Below are 25564 nucleotides of genomic sequence, written 5' to 3' on the forward strand. Positions count from 1 at the left end.
GCTCCCAGCTGCCTGAGAGGGAGGGAGGGCGGGAGTTACGAGTTGCCCAATCTAAATCACTGAAACGTTCTGGCAATGAACTCGGAGCAGCCCCTGCAGAACAGGAACGCTTGTGAAACGAGTGCACCTTCAGCACCTACAGCTGCGCCACGCTCAGCCCTACCCTGGAAGCACCCTGGAGACCGACACTAAGTGAAACAGCTTTCCCCAAAGCCACATGTGGATGCAGGCATACAAGAAAGGATGATCAACTTTGGTGAGTGGTTTTCCTGTCTTTTCTCAGAGTTTATTATTAGAGCATGTTGGGAAATATTAGACAGCAATGGTTCTTGGCTGTGTGCATCAATTGGAATGAACTTTGGGGCTCATGTTCCAATATGGGGGTGGGGGGGGGGGGGGGGGGGGGGGGGGTAGTGTCACTCAACACACAGCCACTCCGAGGGATTTCAGTATTGATTCAGTATTGATTTAGCCTTTCCCTTTTCTTATTAAATATGATGATTGACCATATGTTTCATTCAGTGATTCATAATACATTCTGCCAATGTGCATTGTTGAATATTGTGATATTACTGTCAAGGAATTTGCCATGGCTAAATGGGTATGTAGTAGTATTCACACACAAGTAATGCTGTTGACTTTCAGGAGGTCTGGCGTGGTTTTTCCAGTGCATTCCAGGCAAAAAAAAAACTTTGCATGAATGAGATCAGAAACACTGTCATTGATGGCTAATGGCATAATGTTCACAGTGCATCCACGCATCTTAACAATTAGTCACTTGCAGTCATAGACAGAGATGCAATTAGCTGATTCATATATACAGCTCACTCATTTTTGCATTATATATGGGGTTATATAACTGAGCAATGATTTCAAACATCCCAAGAAATGCAGTGATGACTCACTTTAAAGACCCTGGCAACTGAGTGACTTAATGAAAAGCAGAGTGGTTCTGGAAACACAAATGACAGGAGGAGACTATGAAGAGCATAGATCTGTACTGTTTTAAGCTATGCACAGGAAGGGCATGCCTGTCAAAGAGTGTCATTGGAAACTCCTTTACAGGAACTAATCCTGAATTGATGAATTGGAAGTTTCCAATAGCTGAAATAGACAAAACATATTAATCAATCAAAGGTTTTGGAGCAATATCACTACTGGGGTTTTACTTTAAGTAACAATATTATATTACACTCCATTAAGTAAGCCTAAACTGTGTAACTTGTAATTATGTATATTATTTGCTTAACATCCATATTTGAAATGATTTAAATAGCTTGCATATTACCAATTTTTAGAGCTGGAAATTTTACTGAAGCCATTCAGATCAAGGGTTCAGTAGCACTGCCACCTCAAAACATTCAAAACTGCAACATGTCATGTTTCCTCACCACTATATTACACTTCCATTCCATGCTATACATGTGATTGAGATTATATTGTACGTGATGATGACCTTTGATGTACTACGTACACTCTTAATTTTTCAATGCAATTGATTTTGCTTAATTTGAATGACAATATACAATATGATGTTGGCAGTTAATGACATAGGAAGTGTGTCTAATTAATATATTAAGATGCCCTAAAATTATCCGGTGCATGACAGGTTCACGTGTATGCTTGAATAAAATACATGCATAATTACCATACACATTCTGTATGCACAAATGCTGTGTGTGTCTTCAGAAGACTACCATCTGCATCCTTGGCTAGGCTTTTAAATGATGCTTTTATTTTGATGAGTGTTGTTTTTCAGAAATCACGAGAGAAGAGGGTGCCCTAGGGTCAAAAAAGTGAGCAAATCATGCATTCGTCAAACAAATTAAGAACAGCTTTGGCTGCTCATTTTAAAGAAAGGTTCTGGCAATCTATTCAGTGTTAGACTGTGGCCAAACTGTGGGCACCCTCAGTGTAGAAAGGAACTCTTGTTGGCTTTGGACAGATGTTTACAACATGCCTGGCACACAGTCCTTAACCTGTTACACAGAAAACAGACGTTTATTCAACATTTGCTTGAAATGATCATTTGCTTAAAAATCTTAAAAATCTCACATAGAAATAGATGGGTTTGTTGGTTAATCTGTGTTATATATAGATATTTCCCGATTTACTTCAGGGATTATTAGGTTAGGCCACGGACATACTATCAAGATCAAGCACTATGGGTAAGACACAGAGTCTGCGCACAGACGTCATTCTTCAGGATCAAAGATGTGACATTGCGCTCTAACTGCTGCAGGAGAAGTTCAGACGGAACAAAAAACAACAGCACAAACGAAACACAGCAAACCCCCTGTCTCCCAGCTCCGAACCTCGCCAAAGCCGTGCCTGACTCCGGACTGCCAGCTCATCAGTGCAGCTACGGGCGAAAAATGTGTTTTCTGTGTTCTCTCCTCCCAGGTCTTGGCCGGGGTTTTCAAACAAAACAATATCGCTGCTGTGCGCCCTTCAGAGCAATGCTGGAGCGGGGCGCGTTTCAAAGGAAAGTCCGAATCACGCTGCTGCAATTAACGGAAAGAAACGTGCCTGCTTTTTGATCAGAGGCAGCCAGTGGGGAGACAGGCTCATTCCGCAGAGAGGGTGAATGAAAATAGACCTATGAGTAACATGGTGCCGTTCGGATGGCTTGGCAGAAGAAGGGCCTAATGGGTTTACATGGCGGACACACATAAACTGAACGCTGGATATGAATTCATTCACCGCTGCCTGTCGGTTGCTCAAGTTTGGCCATCTTGGGTTGCAACAACCTCCATGTTCCTGACATGCATTTGACCTCACCTGGTCTGAGGGGGAAAAAAAAAAGAAAATCTCATTTGGAAGAGGGTCACATGTCGAGACTGTATTTGCAGAGCTCTCCTGATGCGGACTCACGTGTCTCCGGAGCATGAGCGAGCAGGACGTTAAGGCAGCGCGGTAACTGCATGCATCTGTGCAGCTCCTTGCTCCAGCGTGCTGGCGTTGCACCAGCACGGATGCAGAGCGCCGGGAACACAAACCAGATGAGGCGCGCGCGGCGAGGCCACCGCGGATCGCACACCTACGGGACGGGACAGCGCTTCCTGTCGTCCCCCCCTCGCTCGGGTGGAGCGGGCGTCCATAGGCTCTCCCGCCGGACCCTCTGCAGCGAGCCTCCTCAAACGTTCGCCTGTGTGTTTTGATTCGAGGCGGAGCGGGCCGACCGGGCCGACCGGGCGCTGAGATGCACTTCAGCTGAAACAACATCCACACCCCCGCACAGCGCAGTGCACAGCACAGTGCACACACACACACTATTACCGAAAAGATGGGTAGAGCAGAATCTCCCCTACAGAAAAGAACAGGCACGGCGCGTCCTTTCGTTCTGATCACGTGTGCACTAGATTTACATTTGCGGCATTAATTAGCGCAGACACTGAGCCCCCACAGGACTCTTAATGTGCATCACACCGCAGGGTTGTGTTCTCCACCGGACATGGACGTATTCGCTAGCATTTCGAGTCGGCTAGCATGGTCCCTTGCCAGTCCAAACAGAAAAGCCCGTGGGTACGACAGGCAGGAAGCAGTGCAGTGGCTCTGACTGAATGTGGCAGGGGTTGGAGCTGACATAATATTCCTTTCGTGCCTGCAACGCTCTGTCGAAAGTCCGAGGAGTGCACGTCAAGTCATTTTCACAGTCTCAGTCAGGGAGAGAAAAGCCCGAACCTGATATTTTCAGTGAAGGTAGGAAGGGTATATTTTGATTCTTGCATTTTTTCAAACAAGCACTGCTGTGGGGTGTAGTAAGGGACAGAGAATAATATTTGGAAGGAGACTCTGGCTGGGTTGAGGCCAGTAAGCCTGTCTGGCAGGAGCATATTGAGTTAAGAAACTGTTGGGAGAAAGGAAATTTTGTAATAAACAAAAACCACACTTCAGATTCCTTTACAGGGAGACCTGTTCTGTTTGGGTGTGAGTTTTCTTGTGAAATCCATTTGCACTTTACATGTATAAATTCCTGTCATTATAAATACCTTTTCTGACCTCCTATATTGTTACTGATCATTGTTACAGTTTACCCTGCATTTGAGTGCCCTGCAAAAGAGTGGGTTCCTGTGTTTGGGCTCCCATTGCTGCAATGTGCTTGCAGGTACAATACTGACAGAGTGACAGAAAAACTGGGTAAACTGCATAGAAGAGGACCTTGCACTTGGTCTTGAACTTTGTTAATGGCACAGAGCATCAGATAGTTTTCCCACCACCACTCCGCATTTTTCCACTGACAAATCTGAAGGCAGTGGGTAAGTGCCTGTGTGGTCAGGAGAACAGCGTAGGTCACCCAGTGCTCCATCTATAATTCATCAGGGTCAGCTTAGAAAGCTTTTAAGATCAAGGTAGCCAGTGTTATCACATGAAGAGCTGTACCGTCCAGGGCTCCATAAATTGGATGAAAACTGGGTCCTGCAGTTAGCTCCCCCCTGCCCTAATCCAATAAGGACCCAGCCCGGTGTGTGCTTGCTAGGGGGTATGGTTTTTTCAAGGGTTCCCAGATCCAAAACATCCTCAGAGGTGGAGAAGGCTCCTGGCTTCAGCCGAGCGGCGGCGCGGACGTCCGAGAGAGGAACTAAACGCGAGTCATGAGGCAACATGTGCCTCTCCCAGGCCGTCGAGGGGTGGGGGGGGGGGAAGAATGGAGCTTTTATCTGGTCTTTGGCTCAGCAGTTTCTCAGAACACTTATGAAACAGGATTCCTAACTGAATTTTCTAATTGCCTCGCGCAGAGCGCCCTCCTCCATTAGCCGCGCAGGCCGGGAGGAATCCATCAGCGGACAACATCATGCCTCACAGATACACCCACCGGCGGAGCAAGGTGAATGGCGCGGGCCGGAGGATGGAGCGGCGGGGCAACGCGGGCAAAGCCAACCACAGGTCCAAGAAGCTGGCCGTCATCTCCCGCTCCCTGATCCTCTGCAGCTCGCGGACCAGCGACGATGGCTCCAGCCCCGAGGAGCGATACGCCGACTCCTGGGAGAAGGAGAACGACAGGGAGAGGGAGAGGGAGAAGGAGAGGGAGGGGTGCGGGAAGAGCCCTCAGGAAGCCACCTCGTCCTCCTCCTCAGCTGCATGCGCCGTCCCCTTGGGGGTGCCCTCACAGTCTCCCCCGGGGGAACCGAGGAAGAATATGAGGAGGACCTTCTCTATAAAGGTAAATGCCGCTCATGTCTTCAGTTATCCTGGCTCTGCCTCTTTCTGCTGCAGAGCAGATTACTGTTGCGCCATGGCTTTGCTAGAGGAAGATGCAGTTCACGCTAGGACAGCCTCTCAAGCAGTGATAAGGCAGAAGAAAAATATGTTCTTGTGCTTTAGCATCAGGGAACAAGTCTGATCAGTTTTGTAGCTGCCTCTGAGAGGAGTGTGGTATTGTTTTGTCAGAGAAATCATTTGTGAGAAGGTATGGAGGGGATATGTATTTTCAAACTGTGACCAGTGTTTTTACAGCAGTTGATGGGTCTTTAATTAAATATGGATGAAGTAAAATGCATCCGCAAAGTGACAGTAAGCATGAAAAAGGCAGGCAACTTGCAAACACAATTTCCTCAAAGCAATTCAGATTAACCCTTTCGGAGTAGGTGCTCATCGCAAACATATAAGCAGGCGTCACATGAATTTAGAAATGTATGAAATGTATGCCATAATTTACAAAGATTTCAATGCACAGTCTACACACAATTAGACACAGCTCATGTGTCTAAACACAATTATAATTAATCAAATAAGGCTATTTCTCTGTCACATTTAAATTAAACAAGCTAGTAAAGCCGCAATTATGAAGTATAGCTTTTGCATTCAGGAATATATCATTCTAATTGCATTTAATTCCCATAAATGATTTTGACAGTTCTCCAGCTAATATCAGAGGAGTATTCAAGTTTTAAGATTGCTGAAACAATATCAATGATACACATCGTAGAGTGTATGGTGCAGCAGAAAACTTCATGAACTTTGTCTAGCAACCTAAACAATTTATATGACACAAGTTTTAATAATAGTCAATTTAAGCAGATCTTACTTTGAGTTTGATTATAGAGTTCTCATTCACATGTCAGGTTAAAACAGCTCATATGAAATAATTCTTGTAGGTTTCAGGCAGAATCCAACAACAACAACAACAACAATAACAATAACAACAACAACAATAATAATAATAATAATAATAATAATAATAGTCATCATCATCCCTACTACCTACTAAGTACACCGAGTAAACAGATAAGGTTGGATAAAAGAAAATTATCTGTAAAGCCATCATGGCAATTGTGAAAATGAAAAACACGACAGCGACATGTTCGGTTTTGTTGCTTGTCTGAAACGTCGCAGTCGCTCCACTTTTGCTCCCACACTCGTGTTTCCTCTGCAAATTGAATAATAATCACATGCCCTCTGTCTTCTGAGCTCCCCGGCTCTGCGGCGGCCGCTCTGCCCAACTGGCTCGCACAAAAGAGGTTTTGTTGTGACCCCGAGGGGGAGCTAACTCGCGCAGGTCCCATAAGACATTCCAGTGATGTCAATCCCGCATGCCCCCGCTAAACAACAACAGTCTGTACAGTAGACGCACATCGGGCTCACTGTTTGAAGGCCCTGTAAAACACCCGGGCCCTGTTTTACTGCGGCTGGTAGAGAGGGCAGATTGGAAAAAGAACAGAAACGGTGGCGCTGGGAATTAGGATCAAACCCTGCGCGTGCAGAAACCGTGAGCAGAGTCATATTGGCCCCATTCAAGAGTTAGAATGGGTTTAAGTGCATGTCATAAATCTAAGTTCATGAATGAGAAGTACTCATCTTGCTTCTAAGTAGACAGCCCTGCGGTCAAGGTTTAAAGCAGCACGCTAAAGTCCATTCATAAACAAATGTGACCATTGCTATATTTTCAAGACCGGATGTTTGTCAAAGTAGTCATTTTCAGTTGCACAGGGGGAAGCCCAACCTGAGACCCTCCCAAAATGCATTTTCATATTAAATATAACGACCATCTCATGCTGGTTCATCTTTTATGGCAGTCTTCATGAAATAATAGAGACAACAGAATGAGAAAGCCCCTTAAGTACCTGAAAATAACCAGAGCTGTTGTTGATTCTAAAAAAGATGGGAGAACATACTTTGTTGCTCTTGATAATTACGGTCTACTGTTTTGGAGCGGTTCAGTTTCAAAGCTAAGTGGGAGCGCAGTAGAAAAAACTGGGAAAAAAACATGAGGAAAAATTTGTCTCACACAGTAATGCTTTGATAAACAGCAGAATCAGATACAGAGACGCCATCGGAATGACTTCTGGGAAATGTCGCTCGGAGCAGGCATCACTGTCAAACGCGCTTGCCCACTGAAACTGTAAATACAGGCTTGTCTGTCTCAAGACTGGATTCAGTAGAACTAAACTGATTTGGTTTGGTGGTGCTTTATTTGAGAGCAAATATGAATGTGATAATAATATGTAACCATATGCAAACCCAATTTCCATTATAATGCATGCTTTCAAACGATCTCATCAACATCATCATTACAGATCAATGTGCTTCTTCTTCCTCTCTGTTAGCAGTTGATGCAGTTTACTGTATTGTGGTAAATGTTCATTGCATATTAATGTGCAGTGATAAGCATATTGTGATTGAAATTTCATCTACAAGTCCTATTTTTAAGGACAATATTAATTTTCCCCCACACAAGACCTTCAAAAGAGAGAATATTCAAGGTCCAAGTAACAGTTGAGTAGAATAATAAGTAGAATGGTAAACTTCTTCTTGTTCAGCTGTCACATTGTTAGTTTAAGGTCTTGATCGAGTTGTAAAAAAGGCACTTTCACCCCAAATAAAGGCCCTCTTGTATTAACACTCCGATGTCTTTGCTGAAACAGGAAAGCAGTATATGGAGAATGTGTGTAGCGACCGGCGAGGACAGCCTGGGGCTCCAGATCTCTGATAATAACACCCAGCCGAGTGACAAAGGCCTCACTGTTGGCCTTGTGAAAAACGGAGGGGTGGCATTCAGGTAAAGCCCTCGGGCCATGGAAGTGTTTTATAGTGCCTTCCTTTCCTGGTTTACAACGGATTGTGCTATCAAAAAAAGTCATTATAAATTTTTTTCGGTGTGTGTTTCTGTGTTCTCCTCCAGGAACAGTTATCTTCAGCCAGGAGATGGGGCCTGCCCCCTCGCGGGGCAGTTTGTAAACGGTCATTCCAAGACAGAGGCCGAGTCAACAACGCAGCCAGTGGTGGGCGCAGCTGACACAATGGCTTATATTGATGTAAGGCATGCATACGCTCTCCCTCTTCTGAAACCCATGGCTTTGCGCCATCCCAGACAGCTTAGAGTCTAAAAGCAAAGCCAGAGAAGATCCAAATGTTTTTTTTTTTTTTACTCCGATTAAATACACAGTCATAACAAATAAGCACTTCGCTGCTGTGGCGACTAGGGAAGAATTGCCGTCCGCACTCGGCAGTAAGAGGATTTTTTCGGGCTGAATAAGAGATAGCAGGAGTTTTACCTCTGAGAGAGTCGTTTGGAGGGCTGCCGTCACATCTATTTCATCACCCCCCCCCCCACCCCCCCAAAACAGTTGTGACAGATTTAATCATTCCCAGAAAGCAGAAGCAGAAGGTCCGACTCGCCCAGATGCGCGAGCGCGAGACGAATTGCCTTCGTGCCCGCGGTGACAGCGAGGAGTCAGCTCCGGGGGTACGGGCTGTCATCTCAGGGGGGACCACGTGCGCGCTTTCTGCATTCCGCTGCAGTGGGACTGTTCGGAAGGTGACATACTGCAGCCTCTGTCGGGCCAAGGCTCTCTCCAGCGGTGGAAGCAGAGCATCGCCGCGCAGTCCAGCCCAGACGGATAGGAAAGAATGTCCAGACATGTGACTGATCTGAATTCAGCTGTTTCCCCTTTCAGAAAAAAAAAAGTGGGGTTTTAAATTGTTTTTACAGTGTAGCTTTGATGGAAGTGAAATAATTAATTCTTTCGAATGCCTCCTTGCTAGAGGAACTCAGACGTTGGCTCTGCTTCTTCTTTCTTGAAGAGGAAAAACAGTTGTTAAGGATACTAAATCCAAACAGAAGAAATTCCATAATTCAGAACAGACGTGTCTTTGTTTTGTTGAAACGGTATCCCAGAATTAAAATGTTTTGCCATTTGAATATATTGTGATGGTCTAAGTCTAACTTCAAGAATACCACAATGCTTTAGAGATTATAAATACTATGTAATAATCCCATAAAACAGATATACAGTACATTAACTACAGATTTAGCCAGCATGTACTGTACTTACATCCATTCAAGACATTGTTGGGCTGTATGTCAGTGAAAATATACACATCTGTTTCAGCAGGACTCGTCAGCTGGTGAACACACTAGGCCTTTGCTCAGTCTCAGTGCTCCTCCAATGCCACCTGCACACATTGAGGACCCACAATCCCTGGCCAACAATGGAGATAAAGAGCCTGTGGGTAAAGATGCTGACCATAAGGTGACCACTCCTGCCTTCACAGTGTCAACAGCAGCCAGGCACTGCTGTCTATTATGACGTCATTACTCTTTACCACATCATTACATCATTACCACATCTCTCAGAAGGGCCCTGTGTTATTCTCTGCCTTAAAGGAGCCTATTCTGGAAGTGAGAGGGGAGAATGGAGGATTCTGGGAGAAGGAGAAGACTGACCAAGCCTCGCAGAACCAGTCGGCCTGTAAGAGGACCCGGTCCAATTCCACCAGTGAGTCACATTCACGTACAGCAAAACTCAGGCCATACTTTCACCTGTTTATTTTAACACACCCCGTGTGCGAAACACTGGAATTTTATGTGTGCTAATCTGATCTGAACAGGTCACGATCAGCCCGTGTTTACTTGGTTGAAGCAATCCAAACCTCACATGTCGTGTGCGCAATTCTTTCCTGCAATTTCCTGGCGTCGCATCGATAGACAGCCGTTGACCCCACTGGACTTTATTGTTTCAGGCGTCAATCCCTACTGGATCGGGGACTTGGACGCTCTCATCATGAAGGCTCCTGAAATCTATGGGAGCCACACCCAGGGCAGCGCGGGCTTTTACGGGAACAGGAAGTCCCTCTCCCAGCAGCTGGAGTTCCCCCACGGGATCGCGCAGGTGAGCTGGAGCCCCGCCGCCGTCGCTCCGAAGCCCACTCTCGCTCTGCCATAGATCACACTTCGGGTTTCATGTGAATAGCAGGTGTTCTCCGATGGGAAACCCGTGCCTCTTCTACAATGCACGGCCCCTGAAAGAAACTTGGACTCCAGTATTTCCACTCGTTAGCACACGGTATAATTTGCGCATCATTCAAAGCTTGCCTCCTAGGTCCTGGTGCAAGCACCAAAAGCGGACACATTTACGGCTCTCTGTCCAAAAAAGGGGCCATGAATTGCAAGTGATAGTTTTATGGAAACTCGAACCAGCATCTGGTGTGAACTGTGACTGTTTATCAATTTTCCATAGTGTTTTACTAGATGTGGAATGTTTCTGGTACAGAGGCGTGCTCACGTGTCTTTAAAGCATGACTGAATGTGATGGCTCCCGGTGTGTGTGTGCAGGCTGCCCCGAGACCGTCCCGGTCGCTGAGCTCAGCTCACCTGGTCCACTCCAGCAGCAGCGTGCAGGCTTTCGTCATCTGCAACATCGTCCTGATGAAGGGCCAAGGCAAGGTAACCCGACACCACGCATGAACGTATAAGAACCTCCCCTCCCTGTGTCAATAGTGCTCGTGTCCAATCAAAGCAGGTTCTCACAACTGCCCCGCCTCCGCAGGGGCTGGGATTCAGTATCGTCGGTGGGAAGGACAGCATGTACGGCCCAATGGGGATCTACGTCAAGACAATCTTCCCCGGTGGGGCGGCGGCTGCGGACGGGAGGCTGCAGGAAGGTAGAGGACCTGATTGAAGCCTACCTCTCTCCACTCTAGTGAACGCATGCTGACTCCCATCCCTGTCACCATTGTCACGCAGGAGATGAAATCCTGGAGCTCAACGGTGAGTCTCTGCACGGATTGACCCATGAAGACGCCCTGCAGAAATTCAAAGTAAGCGCACTCAGCATCACTTCCTGGCTGCTGCCTTTCCTGATTCTCACAGGTACCTCCACAGCATGATGGATCCTTCTGCTCTTATATTGTTGGATGAATTATGTAAAGCACATAAGGTAAAACATAATTTAAATCTCAGAAAACTTTCATTTCAGTTTAGCCTCAGAGCCAAAGAAATCACCCTAATCAGATCACCGTCCAGTTGTTGCTAATAAGATACGCATATATATATTTCATCGTAACCTTGCTTCTGGGTTTAAAACTGCAATTTGCTCCCCGGTGCACTCATGCCTGGCCGATTGCGGTGGAGCTGCTTGCCAAAGCTGTCCGATCCCTCCACATCATCCAGAACATTTTCTGCCTGAGTGGTGTTCTCCTCCCCTCCAGCTGCTCTCCTCATCTCCCTCCACTGGCTCCTGACTGCAGCCTGCGTCCATCTTGAGTTTCTAGCTCTGGCGTGCCGTAGCTTCAGTCACAATGCCTCCGCATACCCAAACAGCACCTCTCACCACGCTGCTGCCTGCCTCACACCCTTGCACTGGCACGGCTTGCCCATCCCACATCCCCGGCGCCCAAGGGCCTGATCTTATCATCTCTGGCCCCCTCAGTGGTGGAATGATCCAACCAGTAGTGTGAGATAAGCCAGAGCCAGAGCCGGTGACTCAGCCTTGCTCCACACTCTGGGCACTCTGGGAGTTTGCTCGGATTGTTTAGCATTAGGACATTTCAGTTAAACGGTTCCATTAAATGTGAATTACAATGTTGTTCACTTTGCTTGCACTGGGTAATTTGTATCTAAATTCTCTCTCGTGCATTGCGTTGTACTCTATGTATTTTTACTCTTTATATCCCTCTGTACTCTGTAATGAGGGCATAGTTTCTGGATGAGGGCATTGTCTAAATGCATACTTAACAGAGAAATAGGTTTCAGTTTGTCCTTCACCTTCCCACAACTGTTCCAATGTGAGGAAGCATTGATTTATGCATGTCAAACGTATAGTGAACCTTTTCGTTGCAAGGCTCATACTAATACTGAAAGCTATTAATTACATCTGAGAAGCTCGTTGCACCAGTGCTGATCACCTATGAGTCATGCTCCTACAGCTGTACAGTCATACACGACCCCCCCCCCCCGCTGACTGGCTCTCACCTCCCTGTATGAAGCAAATAAAGAAGGGCCTGCTGACGCTGGCCGTACGGACCAGCCTGCGTGTGGGGGCGCTGTCCAGCCAGGCCCAGATATCTCAGCTCTGCCGGTCCCGGTCGCTGAGCTCCAGCGCCGGCATCGCCAGAACCAGCGCCGACATGGGTGATTACAGCTTCCTGACCAACCCCGCGAAGCCCAAAGACCGCATCATGATGGGGGTCACACTGCAGAAAGGTCAGTGTGGGGCGGAGCTCGACATCCCAGACAAACCCTCTGTCTGACTGTGTATCACTGCTGCAGCAGAGGAATAATAGCAGGTTAAAAACCATGAAACCTGTTTATGGCTGTATGGAGGTTTAAACCTAGTCCATAGTGATTTGCCTAGTCCACTTTTTTACAGAGTCATAGACTTGCATTCATTCATACTCACTGTGTGTGGTTGTTGTGCACATTACGTCACAGTGGCCTTATACGTACCATATTTTATTTTCCAAAGTGCCAGGTCACAAAGTGTACTTACAATATGCAACAAATACAATAAATACTTCCATATGCAACTACATATAACATGGATGACACTGGGCACTTTGAGAAACCACTGTCTCTCTCTGTCTCCCTCTTTCCCACACACACGTACTCTCCCTGTCTTGGTCTCTGCTGTCCCTGGGTCTGTGTGTGACCCTCAGAGATGGGCGTAGGCCTTGGCATTGGGCTTTGCTGCGTGCCCTCCAGCGAGGGCTGCCCGGGCATCTACATCCACACCCTGTCGCCCGGCTCGGTGGCCCACATGGACGGGCGGCTCAGGTAAGCGGCCCAGCCCTGCATCTGCAGCCTCGCTGTGAGTCAACCATTGAATGATGGGATGGTTATTTTTGAAAACAAAGGCTTGTTAATTGTAAGTTTTGGGTGTGGATTTATCGTGGACATGGCAGCCCAGCAGTTCTGTGATATTACTTTATATTGATATTATTAATTTAGACATTGATGTTTTGATGGAACAAAGTATGCATGGCATTTCAATTTTAGACTCTTTTTTCCAAACTCCTGATGCTAAAATCCAACCTATTTGTGGATAATTAATACGCTATTAATATAGCTCAATATGCTCTCACAGTTCTTTGAGCATTTTTAGTGTTTTACATAATGCTGAATACACTCTGTTATTTTCCATGTTCTCTGACTGTGTTCTGTAGGTGTGGGGATGAAATCATCGAGATCAACGACACGGTGGTTTACAACATGACGCTGAACGAAGTCTACACAGTTCTGAGCCACTGCAACCCGGGCCCGGTTCAGGTCATCATCAGTCGCCACCCTGACCCAAAAGTAAGTGGGCTCCCCCTTGGTGCTGCCTAGCCGGCACTACCGTTGTGTACACAGCTGCGAGGCGGGGCGACGTCATCGGTCGTTGGGTCGGTCGACGGGGTCCTCAGGAATGCCCGCTGTGCTCTGTGTGTCTGCAGGTCTCCGAGCAGCAGCTGAACGAGGCCATCGCGCAGGCCGTGGAGAACAGCAAGCTGAAGAAAGACAAGCACCCGTGGAGCATGGAAGGTAACGCTCTCTCCCCTCGCTCCCGCCCCAAGGTGTTCAGTCAGGCTAGAAAATTTACTGACGGCTGGAAATGCCAGCGCGGTCCGCCAGCTGGAACGTGACATCAATGCTTCGAGCAGACGGCGGGGCTTCACTGAAGGAAATCAGCAATGACCTGTCAGTTGCAGAACATTTCATTAATGCGTCTGCAAGATAAAAATATCAAAAATACGACTTTGCCTGCCTTGACGTCCCTTCGGAAATAACATGACAAGACAGATGCGCAGGTGCTGAGAAACCTCGGCTTTAAGGTCAGGCTAAATGCTCTGTGTGCCGTCCCATGAAATACAGAACTCTTCAACAAGGGTTACCAAAAACAGATCTTTTCATTCTGTGCAATCAGGCTGGGGCTCTGTGCAAAAAGAGCAAGTGTACTATGCGCGAAAGCAGAAGAAGCAATTATTACAGATTGATTACATTACATTATCTTATCCAGAGTGACTTACATACAGCAGGTTACAGTTTTATCCATTCATACAGCTGGATGAGGCAATTGTGGGTCAAGTATCTTCCCCAAGGGTGCAACAGCAGCACCCTAGCAGGGAATTGAACCAGCAATTATGAGCCTTGCTCCTTACCACTACACCACACTGTTGCCCCTAGAATGTATTGGTCCTCAGATTTTTCCACAAAAATAGCTGAAATAAGATTAATTAATTGAAATATTACTAAGACATTCTTACAAAATGTACACATTGTGTATATTTATTTACAATTGCTTGTAAAACAATTTTTGTAAAACATTCCCCAGAATTCTCAGTAGTTAACATAAGGCAGCTCTTTACCTGTTGCAGTACTGTACTTGCTTTTAATGTCTGCAATGTGTGAAGGTTCCCGCTGCCTTCTTAAACAGACTGCCTCAGCAGTATGACCTGCTTACCTGTGCGAGGGACTCACCTGCACGTCTGCGTGCTCTGCTTTGTAGGCCTACGCAGGCTCGACCCCTGCTCCCACGGGAAGCATAAATGCGACCGCTGTGTGGAGAGGAGCTTCGGCCACCTGAACGGCCGGCGCGCTCAGAAGGTGATGACCCGCTCCTGCAGCGACAGCACCTACAACCACCGCTCCCACTGCGGGCCCGGGGTCCCCCACCCCCACGCGCACCCTGACCTGAAGGCCCGTGTCCACAGCGTGGACGTCACCATGCCCTTCCCCCACCCGTCTGAGCCCGAAGTCTGGCCGGAGGGTGGGCCGACACCTCCTTATGGGGACGAAGACTATAATGTCCCCTACAACTGTGTGGACAGCGGCCCCAGCCAGCTCCCGTTGGACCTGGTTAACAGAGGCCTGAAGAGCCCCAGACCCAAACCACCGACCCCTCCCAGGAAGTACTACAAACGACAGGAAGTATCGAGTGAGGAGCCTCTCCCAGACTCAGGTGGGAGCAGCAGGGACTCACCTGTTAAAGAGGATGGCTGGCACTCCCCCCATTCCAACTGCCGGGTAGGATTTTGGTTCCAATCATGAATCATGAGCGATGTATGTTTAGTTATGCCATTATGCCAGGAATATAAAATGTTTATGTAGGCATTAAGGAATAACTAAAACACAGAGAAGTTTTTTATCATTACAATGTCAATCACTAGTGTGTATTGCATACCCTCCTTTTGATGCAACCTTGACCTCTGGTGGTAAGATGTTGTCGCTGCACCCCTTTGATGTAGACAGACAGACAGAAAGATAGTCAGAAAGAGGGAAAGAAAGAAAGTCCTGATGTGTTATTTATGTTCCAATAAAACAGAATAGGAGTATATGCTGAACCAGACACTGACACTAATTTTTCCTCACCAGAGAAGAAACAGTAATGTCATTGAGCTCAGCTGCAGAGAAGTGGTGTTTGTTTGAAGAGGGGTGGAAGGATATAGCTTCTGCCATTTTCTCAGCTCAGTAAAACGAAATGATCCTCTCTTAGTGTTGACTGATATAAATGATTAGGTCTCTCATTATTTCTTAACGTCACTTGAGACCACAAGCGGCTGAAAAGCTGTCTGTGGGCGGCCACAGCCGAAACGGTACAGCAGTATTAGTACCATGAGCGTTAGTTTCACACTGTGTTTCTCACGTTAGTTATTCACTGAAACAGGCTTTGCTGTCATGCCACAAAAGAAATGAACATGAAACATATTCTAGGGCTTTTTGCACTGTCTTATAAACATGTGTGTTCTTTCTCCGCACGACTCTAGTTTCTCTGCAGTATATACATGGCTTTGAGAAAGATTCCAGAGTTACTCTTTAAAAATGTACGTTGGATTTCTTGTGATCCCTTGTGGATGAATTGGTGACAGGCATGGGGGTAGCACTGGACTGAAAGTTACATTTTCAAATAAAAAAATATGTATGTAGAGCTTTTCTATCAAAATGATAAAAAGCATAATGGAAAAAGCATACTGCACTAAGCAATTACATTGATAGTTATTACTATCTACTGTATTACAGAAAACACAGCTGGAGATTAACATTAACATTGGCAGATAAAAATGAATTATGTGTCTTTAATATTTTGTCATTGGCATAACTGAAACAGCAGTCTTGGTGACTCCCCAGTCCTGCAGAAGTCTTTGCATGTTTAGCATGCAGTCTGCACCGGCCTGCACAACTGAATCAGAGCAGAGATTAATGCAAATGAATGCTCCCTCGCCAGTAATGCATGCAAAATTGAAACCGAACGGATGCATCGCTGTACCTTTTGCGGTCAAAGGAAAATGTTGGTGACTGTCTTACTTCCTGTTTGTGAAACAGGAAGCAGCGAGCAATCTTTCGGAGGGAACTAAAGCAACTCACACCAGCCCTGCCACTGCCTGTTCCGACTCAGCGGAACACTCCACCAGAGAAGACAGAAAACATAAAGGTAAGAATTTAAAAAAACAAAAAGTCTGAGTTGGAAATGTGGAAAATTTGATTTCAATTCGGCTGTGGTCTGCTGCGTGTACTAGCCTGCATCATAAAAAACATGATCCGGTCTGCTTGTAATAATATGTCAATAGGCATATTGTCTGTTAGAAAACAATATTGTGCTTCTGTATTGTGGAATGTAAGCTATTTTTGGCAAAGTGGTTGTTCGTTTTTTGTTCGAACACAAGCAGCCCTTTGTTAGAAAGAGGGAAATAAAGCTATTTAGCATCTGCTCCATTGTCAGTGCTGTGTGTGTGTGCAGGTACAGAGCCTCCTGTCCTCGTATGCTCCCAGAGCAAAAGGCCAACGCTGAGGAGGCAGGCCCACGTGGAACTGATCCAGGAACAGCTGCAGGACCCCTGGGTGAGGATCTCTGAGGGCACAGAGGGCCAGTGTGTGCCTGTCACCATGAGCGAGGAGAACGGAACGGCTGACCTCGGCGAGCCAGCCACGCCTGAGGACGCCCCCGCGGCCGCTGGGCTCTTGCAGTCCCAATCGGAGGAACCGCCCGTAGTGAAGAAAGGGCCGCCGGTGGCACCGAAGCCCGTGTGGATCCGGCAGAGCCTGCGGAGCATCAAGGGCGGCAGGCAACAGCCGGAGCCTGTCAAGCCTCCCGATAAGAAGGCCCAGGACCTGGGGAGAACCTTCGGGGTCAGCCTGAGAGCCACCTCGGCGGGGACCAACTTGTCCTTCAAGCAGAAGCTCCACTCGTTCGAGACCTTCTCCAGCGCCGAGCCGCCGGAGAGGGGTAGCAGGAGGCTGGGCCCCTCCACCTCGCTGCCGTTGATGGACAAGCCCCTCAGCCGGAGTGACGTCAGGGGTCCCGCTGCTGACGTGGGCGCCACTGCGAATGGCGGATCGGCGGTGATCGGCACGCCGGCCACTGACGGCAGGTCTTCCTCTCCTCCAACCGTTGCGCGCAAGCCCAAGCCACCAGCAGGCAGCACAGAGGCCAGCGATTCAAACCGCCCCACAGAGGCAGCCCAAGAGCCCCCCCCGGAGGCAACCCCAGAGACAACCCCAGAGACACCCCCAGAGACACCCCCGGAGACAACCCCAGAGACAACCCCAGACACACCACCAGAGACAACCCCAGAGACAACCCCAGACACACCACCAGAGACAACCCCAGAGCCAGTCAGACCCTCCCAGGAAGCAGCTGTCCAAGAAACAGAAGTGGAGGTAGAGACAGCCCCTTCTCCACCTTCCAGCCCCAGGAGAACCTCTATCCCAAAAAGTACCCCCTCAGACCAGCCCCTGCCCTTCAAGCAGGCCAGTCTGCGGACCAGGAGCCTCCCGCTGACTTCCTCCTCCTCACTGGATGGCTCCGTCCTGAAGGTCCTGGACACGGAGAGCCTGGGGAAGATCCTGTCCTTCAGTAACCAGGTGTCCCACGCGCTGATGCGCTCCATGCGCTCCCTGCCCCAGTCTCCCTGCACTCGGCTTAGCAACCCCTGGAGCCCCCGTCCTGGTTCACCCCTGAACAAACCGGACGAGGAGGACAAGGCCCCCCCCTCTCCAGCTCCTGACAGCAACGAAAGGGGATTCTCTGTCAGGTGGGTGTTTGTACGTGCAGTTTATTTTGTGTTCCGGTAAGTGCTATACCATATGCATTTTGATATTTTGGTGTAGAGAGCAAAAAAAAACATGTAAATGATTCGTCAGCTTCCCTTTGTGGTGCAGTGTAATAGCCACAGTGTAAGTGCAGTTTGTCTGCACCATCACAGAAAGGAAGTGTCTGCAACATCTCAAGTTAGATAGGCAGTTTTACACCTAGTTCCGCTTCTGAAAGTGGAAACAGTCCCTGCTGTTTCTCGGACTGCAACAGGCTCATCTATCATTTCCACAGACAGCGCTCCGTTGTCACGTAGACGCATTCCCAAAACTCAGCTGTCGAACCCCTCCAGCTCAGTATCGTTCACATTCTCAAGTATAAACGGAAAGGGTGGAGAACATAACTGCTATTGTTGAGAGTGGAGGTGTTTGGCCAGATGTGGGGAGGGGGGGAGGGGTGAAGCTTCTGCTGGTGTGAGAGGGGGTCTGATGGTTTCTCTGTCCTGTGGGAGGCAGCCTGGCCGAGCTCAGGGAGTGCACCATTGAGAGAGGAGAGGACAGCGGGAAGGAGGGGGCCCGCGATCACCCCGTACCACCCCCGGCCTCCTCTGCCTGTGCCCAGTCCGTCATCTCCGCCATCCCGCCCGAGGAGATTGAAAAGATGATCGAGGAGGTCAAAGCCCTGGATGAGGAGACTCTCAAAGTAAGCCCATCGCGCTTCCTTTCCTGCTTGCTGTCCTTTCTTCTGTTCATTTCAAGGTGCTGCATGGCTGGCTGAGGGCCAATAACCATGTACTGATTCTACAGAAAGCCACCTGACTCCCACTGTGTGTCCAAATGGTGTCCAAAGTGTCAAAATGGCTGCTTCAATGAGTTCCATATTTTTTTGGTGGGAATATTATTAAGCATTCACTCTGTGTGTACAGTAGCTTAGGCTTATACTTGACTTGGAGCAAAGAACATGTACTGTGCTACCATAAAGGCCTTCAGAGAGCTAAAATGGGTCACCAAAGGTGATGAACTATGCTACTTTCAAGGTCTTCAGTGAGGCAAAATGGCCATTCTAATGTGTGCTATGTTTCTCCATTTACTCTGGTTCTGGTGGGACCATTATGAAGCATTTACTCCGTGTGCTCGGTCAATGTCTTGCTTACAGACAGAGAATTGGCCAAAGATGAAGCCCCGTGCTAACCGAAAGGCCTTCAGAGAGATAAAATGGCTGCTTTGCACCACATTCTGCATTTCTCCATTTCCACTTCGCATTGCAGTCGGAGCCACCGCGATGGCTCCTTCCCTCCCTCTGAGCAGCGCCTGGCCAGTCGCTGCAAAGCACATCTGCAGGCATTTCCTCTGTCCGCATGTCATCATTCCTCTCTTTGCACCAGCCAGCGCCGTAACAGCCTCTGCCTCTGCCTTCCCTGCTCCCAATTACGATCCGCCAGGCCCCTGCCTGAGATACGGGTCCCGTAACGCATGCGAGAGCGGTTACCCCCTCCGACAGCTGTCCGTCTTTACTGGACCGAGAGGGGTCGTACACGGCGGACAGCTGTGGCTTGCTGTATAGTTCTGTACCCCAGAGGTGACGCTGAGTCAGGGGCGGTGGGGGGGGGACCTGCGGAGCTTTTGAAAGGCGCTCTATTACAGCACAGAGGGAGCCATCTGGAAACGCTAACCGCGGCAGCTGGTGTTCATTAAGAAGCCAAATTGTGATCTTTTTGTGAATGCAAATGCACCCTCCTACACTTTATGAAGCACAAATGCACCGTTACAGGAACTACAAAGATCAGAAAACCTATGTGAAAGATTTTACAATGGGGTGTTAAATGCAGAATGTTAAATATATAACCGGCAATGCGTATGACAACAACAAAAAAAATTTCACTGGTGACTAATATTAGTCTGTAACTGTTTCAAGAAAATGTTCCTGAGAACGTCACCGAGGCGGAAATCCAGCAATAAAAGAAATCTTGTTTCATTTTTTCCCCTCAGCAATTTGAGGACATCCATGTTGTCATCTTGCACAAAGAGGAGGGAGCCGGCCTGGGATTCAGTATTGCTGGAGGGATAGACCTAGAGAACAAAGCAACCACCGTAAGTAGCACTTCATCAACACAGTAACCAGGCAACATCCATTTAAACTGATGAATGAGCTTGGAGTAGGGGAGGCTAAAGACTTACCTTTAAATTGCCAGTTGTCCTGGATATGTTCCTGACAGTATTTACAGGCATAAAATAAAGATTTCTAAATTATGATTTCCCATCAGCACCTAATTCCCCTTCTACTTCTTTTCATTTAATCTGGTTGTATTAAATAATTGAATAAATTAAATAATTTTGTATTAGACAGTAGATGATTTGTCTTAACCTTATAATATATTTTGTTATTATTCAACAAAATCATGTTATTAAGTTTATAATTTTTATGTGCAGTTTACAATGTTACAAGGGTGGTGCCAAGTAATCAGTTCCTTAATCAGGCCAAAGTTCAAATCAGCATACTTGCTAATTACACAAAGCAATGAAAAACAGGCTCTGAATGATAAGCAACTTGAAGATCAGGTTTCAGTCTCTCGTGTGCCTCGTGATCCTCCTCTGTGCATTGTTGTGAGTGGGAGCTTCTCTCATCTGGCCACAAGGTCCACAAGGTGTTCCCCAACGGCCTGGCGGCACAGGAGGGGACCATCGAGAAGGGGGACGAGGTGCTGTCCATCAACGGGCAGACGCTGAAGAACGTGACGCACGGCGACGCCACCACCACCCTCCGACAGGCCAGAAGCATGAGGCAAGCGGTGGTGGTGGTGTGCAAGAGCAAAGACGGCGAGAGGACGGCCCCCGGTGCCAGCGACCTGCCCCAGAGCGGTACAGATCAGAACGTCACAGGTGGGTACAGCAGTGAAATTCTCAGGCCCCTGTGCAGTGCAACCGTGTTACACATCTCCCAAAACCGAAGCTGCCCTGCCACAATTAATACGCCGGCTGCAGCTGTGGCATTCTGCTTCTGTACCAAATACTGTGGCCATGTGATTTTTGTGGTGTGTCCATGGGCTGTTTTGTGAGGCTTCTGATGGATGCCTACTCAAGCAGGATAACAGGGTAGCGGTAGCAGCAGCGGTAATCTTAACCAGACAAGGATGGTGCGGAAAACACCATTGACCATAGTGGAATGCAACTGAGCTTTTTTAAAGCCAGAGAGAATTGCCTGTTGGTGCGGAGGGCATGTTACCAGTACCACTGCACCGCAGCAGATGTGAAGGGGAATATTTCATTGTTAGTGTTCAATACTGGGAACAGGCCTGGCTTCCCTGATCTCAATTCACATTGACAGAAAAATAAAAGTTATGAAATCTCATCCGTGTGAATTACAGCATCACTTGAAGTGACATTGTTCTGTGTAGATTCATAAGCAGAGAAGCAGTCAAACAGGAATGGATGCTGGCTAAAACAACAGGCCAGAAATGCTGTGGTGGACAGATGTGAGTGGAGCCGCAGGCAGAGGGGGAGGTGGCCATTAATAAAAAAAGCACATTAATGCCAACACAGCAGGAGGTCCTTAATGGCTGTTGAGATCCCCGGGGCAAGGTTTTGCCGCTCCAGTCTTCTGTCCAGAACATTTCTAGATATTCACTAGATGTCATCTGTGTTCCTGGGAGTCTTCATTTTGGCATAAAATCTACTCTATGATTCTTATCCAGTTTGTCACAGTGTGGTAACGGTAAAGAGCAGGGCCTAAAGGCTGCCAACGCGATTCCCAGGCAGTCCTCTGCTGTTGCATCCTTGGGTAAGGTACATAACCCAGGCTGCCTCAGTAAATATCCAGCTGTATAAAGGGATAACATGTAAAAATTGTAAGCTATGTGAGTTTCTCTGTATGAGACTGTCTGCTGACCGAATGCCATGCAATATCCTCTTTAAAATCCCATAAATCTATATAACCCGAATAAGGAAAGGAACGGCCTATGGTCCAGTTGCCCTGGAGCTTTGAAGGCCCCTAGAGGTGTCTGACGAAACTCTCTTTTGCCAGAGGTGGGTGACAGTCTTATCATGCAGCTGGAGAAGACTGCTGGCGGAGTGGGCTTCAGTTTAGAGGGAGGCAAGGGCTCCATTCATGGGGACAGAGCCATCGTCATCAACAGGATCTTCAAAGGTATGTTAACCAAGCTACAGAATATTACAGAATATACCAAATAGACGTGATGGTACAGACAAACATAAGCTAGTGAGACCATTTGTAAAGAACTAGGTCTATACTCAACACAGTGGCATAATTTGCACATCAGGAAGAAAGCCACAAAGCCATAAAAGGTCTTGTAAATAAAATATAAATAAACATGTTAACACACTGGTCTGTTCTTTGACAGATTCAAGTGTTAATGCTAACACATGTCTGTGTTAACATTTCATTATCATCTCCCTTGTTATCATGGAGACCAGTTTCCTTATCAGCACAACTTGTGCCACCACCCATGCATTTTCTTTGACCATGACATTTATCGGCAGATTGCACCACCCTACATTAATCTGAAACATCACAGTGCATGGTTTTAAAAGCCATATTAACATTCTCAATCTTCCACAATTAAAATAAGCATTCTCAACAACCGCATTGTTTGCTTAAAAACTGAATGACTCATTAAACAAAGGTTTGCAGCTATTTTTGTCACACTTGATTTGAAGTAATTTGTAATCCAATCAGCCTGAAGTGCTTTGAGGATATGGCTTCTCTCCGATGGCCTGTTCCATGCAATTGTACAAATCCCCCTCATCATCTGCAGGTGGCGCTGCTGAGCACAGCGGGATCCAGTCTGGGGATGAGCTGCTACAGGTCCAGGACACCACCCTACAGGGGTTAACGCGCTTTGAGGCCTGGAACATCATTAAAGCGCTGCCCGAGGGGCCTTATAAGGCAGTCATCAGGAAGAAGGTGGAGGTGGAGGTGGCCTAAATGATTGCACACAGCCTCAAGCCTGTGCAGAGACACAGAACACATATTATCTTCATTGACCCATAGGCGGAAACTCAGACTCTTACACCAGCCTGGGTTTCAAAACTGTAACAACACGTTGCGTCAGCTGATGGAGCGACTGCACGTTCACTTTTTCACTGCAGTGTGTTTAGGCTGGAGGTATTTCACTTACACTGCTTTCTTTTTCAGTTTCGGAAATCTCGATCAGGGACACCAGTGAGCCGCTCCTTTACGAAACGGTTCACGTTTCGACATTTCAGCTTTGCACAAAACACTGTCAACGCAGGTACAGTGACACATTAAACCAAAGCAGAGAACAAGCACAAAAAAAGAAATTTTTACTTGAGTTTTAACGAGTTATTTTTGATACGCTTTGCTTTTCACAGTGCAACTCAAACCATGGCATGGTATGCGCTTCATCATGCACTAGACCGGTGTGATAAAGATGAACCGCACTGGAGTGGCATACCAGCCTGTCTCTGTTTACTGTAACGTTATAAAGAGTAATGCGCTTCTCATGAGGTACGATATAAAAATTCAGACCAAAGATGATCAGAGATGATACATACAGTAGCGCTGTACTGTTTCACATCTGCAAACAATGCGTTGTGTCGCCAAAAGCTGCCTTACTAGGGGTGACAGACAGGTACTACTTGTTTGTAAAAGTTCCACATGAAACAATGCAAGACAACTGAATCTTTTATTTTCTACATAATCTCACCTCTACATTCACTGCTAACAGTTTAGTCTCAGAAAGAAGTGGATTTACTTTTATTACAGGTTCATTTTCAATGCAATCCTTTCTATTGGTAAAGAAAAACAGTATTATTTACTTAGCACAAAGTTCTGGCCAGGTCCATGGTCCATACTGGGGAAAATGTCCTAGGAATATTATGAAAGTGTATTTTAAATATTTTGTATAGACTAAACAAAAATGTTATGATAAATACAACTTATAATGAATGCCCAGAGATTGATGTATAAGAATTTTAATTTGAGAAGATTTTAATTTACAAAAGTAAAGCTAAAATAATTAACCACAATGAGTCTGTGGAGTGTTTGTCCCTCACTGAACCCCTCAATGCCACACTCAGACATGCTTATTCCCTGAAGTGCAAAAATTATGCAATTATGCAAGACACTGTGAAAATTGGGTTTGTTGGTACTTGTCATGTTATGTACGAGGCTGACAAGATCTACAACAGAACACAGAAAAAAGAACACCTGTGTTCATTCCATTTAGATATGAAAGCTAAAATGAAGCATACAGAGTCTATCTGTGTGTGTGTGTGTGTGTGCGCGCGCGTGCGTGTGGGTTGTATGACTTATTAGCTACATCTGTCATCTCTGAAAATGTTTTACAAAATAAAATCCAGGCTCAAAGGTATCAGAATTACATAAAAATTTTATATTGTACAATTCCTTCAGTAGGATTTCCTTAAAGTAAGCTAAAATGAGGTAACCTTTCAGCGTATCAGCATATCCGCAGCGTTCTCAAAGCCCGGAAAATCTGAAAAAAGAAAAAATCACCATGGCTGGATGACAAGAGAAAGACCTCGGTGAGAGAGGAAGGACCCTTCTGTGATAAGCTGAGACAAGGCCCAGGATCCATGGATTAGTCATTCCTTAGAAAGCCAAAGAGATCCAGAGAACCGAGTCCAGAGAGCAGTAAACCTTTAGACATTTATTCTGAATATTCTAGATGCTTGGCTGAAACAACCAACAGTGGAGACATCTTGTGACTGCCACGATACACTGGGTCAGCGTCTGCATGAGCTCAATACTGCTTTAAAAATTTCTTTGAGCTGACGTTATACATGTTAGCTTCTGTAGTTCTCTATTGCCCTCATGTGTCTGCTTATAGCAACTACAACAAAGCCTAATTTTCACAGAAGCTTCCAGATTTCTCAGGACTGAATTACTGAGCCACAGGAACATCTCTCTGATATAGCATTACTGAGGATGCCAACCTAGAGATCACACATAGGCAGCAACAATATACGAAAGCTGAGTGGCTGAAATGAGAACAACAGAGTCACAGATCCTATCCACTGAGCGTTGACTTTCTCTCTCACACTGACCAGAGTGCACGCTTAGCATTTGCTAATACCTGCACAATTCTCCTAATTCTCCGTACATGGAAACTACGGGAGTGGCAATAGGCAATTTAAATTTGCAATACTCAGTAGGCATTGCAGATTTAAAATTCCATGCATGGCCATCATTGTACTGACTGGACATATCCTTGGCTGTAGGATAGGAGAGCATGCAGTCACACAGATATTCGGAAAAGAGGCACATCATCATTGGAGACACTGTGGCCTCCCACAGCAAAAGCCTTTGTCGCTTATTGGTGTGTTTGTCAACCCTGTGTC

General features: G+C 46.8%; 1 protein-coding gene across 1 annotated transcript; it reads left to right on the forward strand.

The window, feature by feature from the left end:
* The first annotated feature begins 146 nt into the window (after positions 1–146).
* On the forward strand, positions 147–24218 carry il16 (interleukin 16). Its single transcript, XM_036544306.1, has 22 exons — positions 147–256; positions 4740–5164; positions 7866–7999; positions 8123–8255; positions 9336–9473; positions 9608–9719; positions 9964–10112; positions 10556–10666; positions 10770–10884; positions 10967–11040; positions 12208–12424; positions 12877–12994; positions 13384–13516; positions 13654–13741; positions 14706–15223; positions 16520–16628; positions 16935–18228; positions 18743–18929; positions 20216–20317; positions 20863–21106; positions 22248–22370; positions 22999–24218. Exons 1-22 carry the CDS (start codon positions 244–246, stop codon positions 23166–23168), a joined length of 4707 nt encoding a protein of 1568 aa, XP_036400199.1. The 5' UTR covers positions 147–243; the 3' UTR covers positions 23169–24218.
* Positions 24219–25564: the final 1346 nt, after the last annotated feature.

Source organism: Megalops cyprinoides, chromosome 13, assembly GCF_013368585.1.
Source record: "Megalops cyprinoides isolate fMegCyp1 chromosome 13, fMegCyp1.pri, whole genome shotgun sequence".
In the NCBI taxonomy this organism is placed as follows: domain Eukaryota; kingdom Metazoa; phylum Chordata; class Actinopteri; order Elopiformes; family Megalopidae; genus Megalops; species Megalops cyprinoides.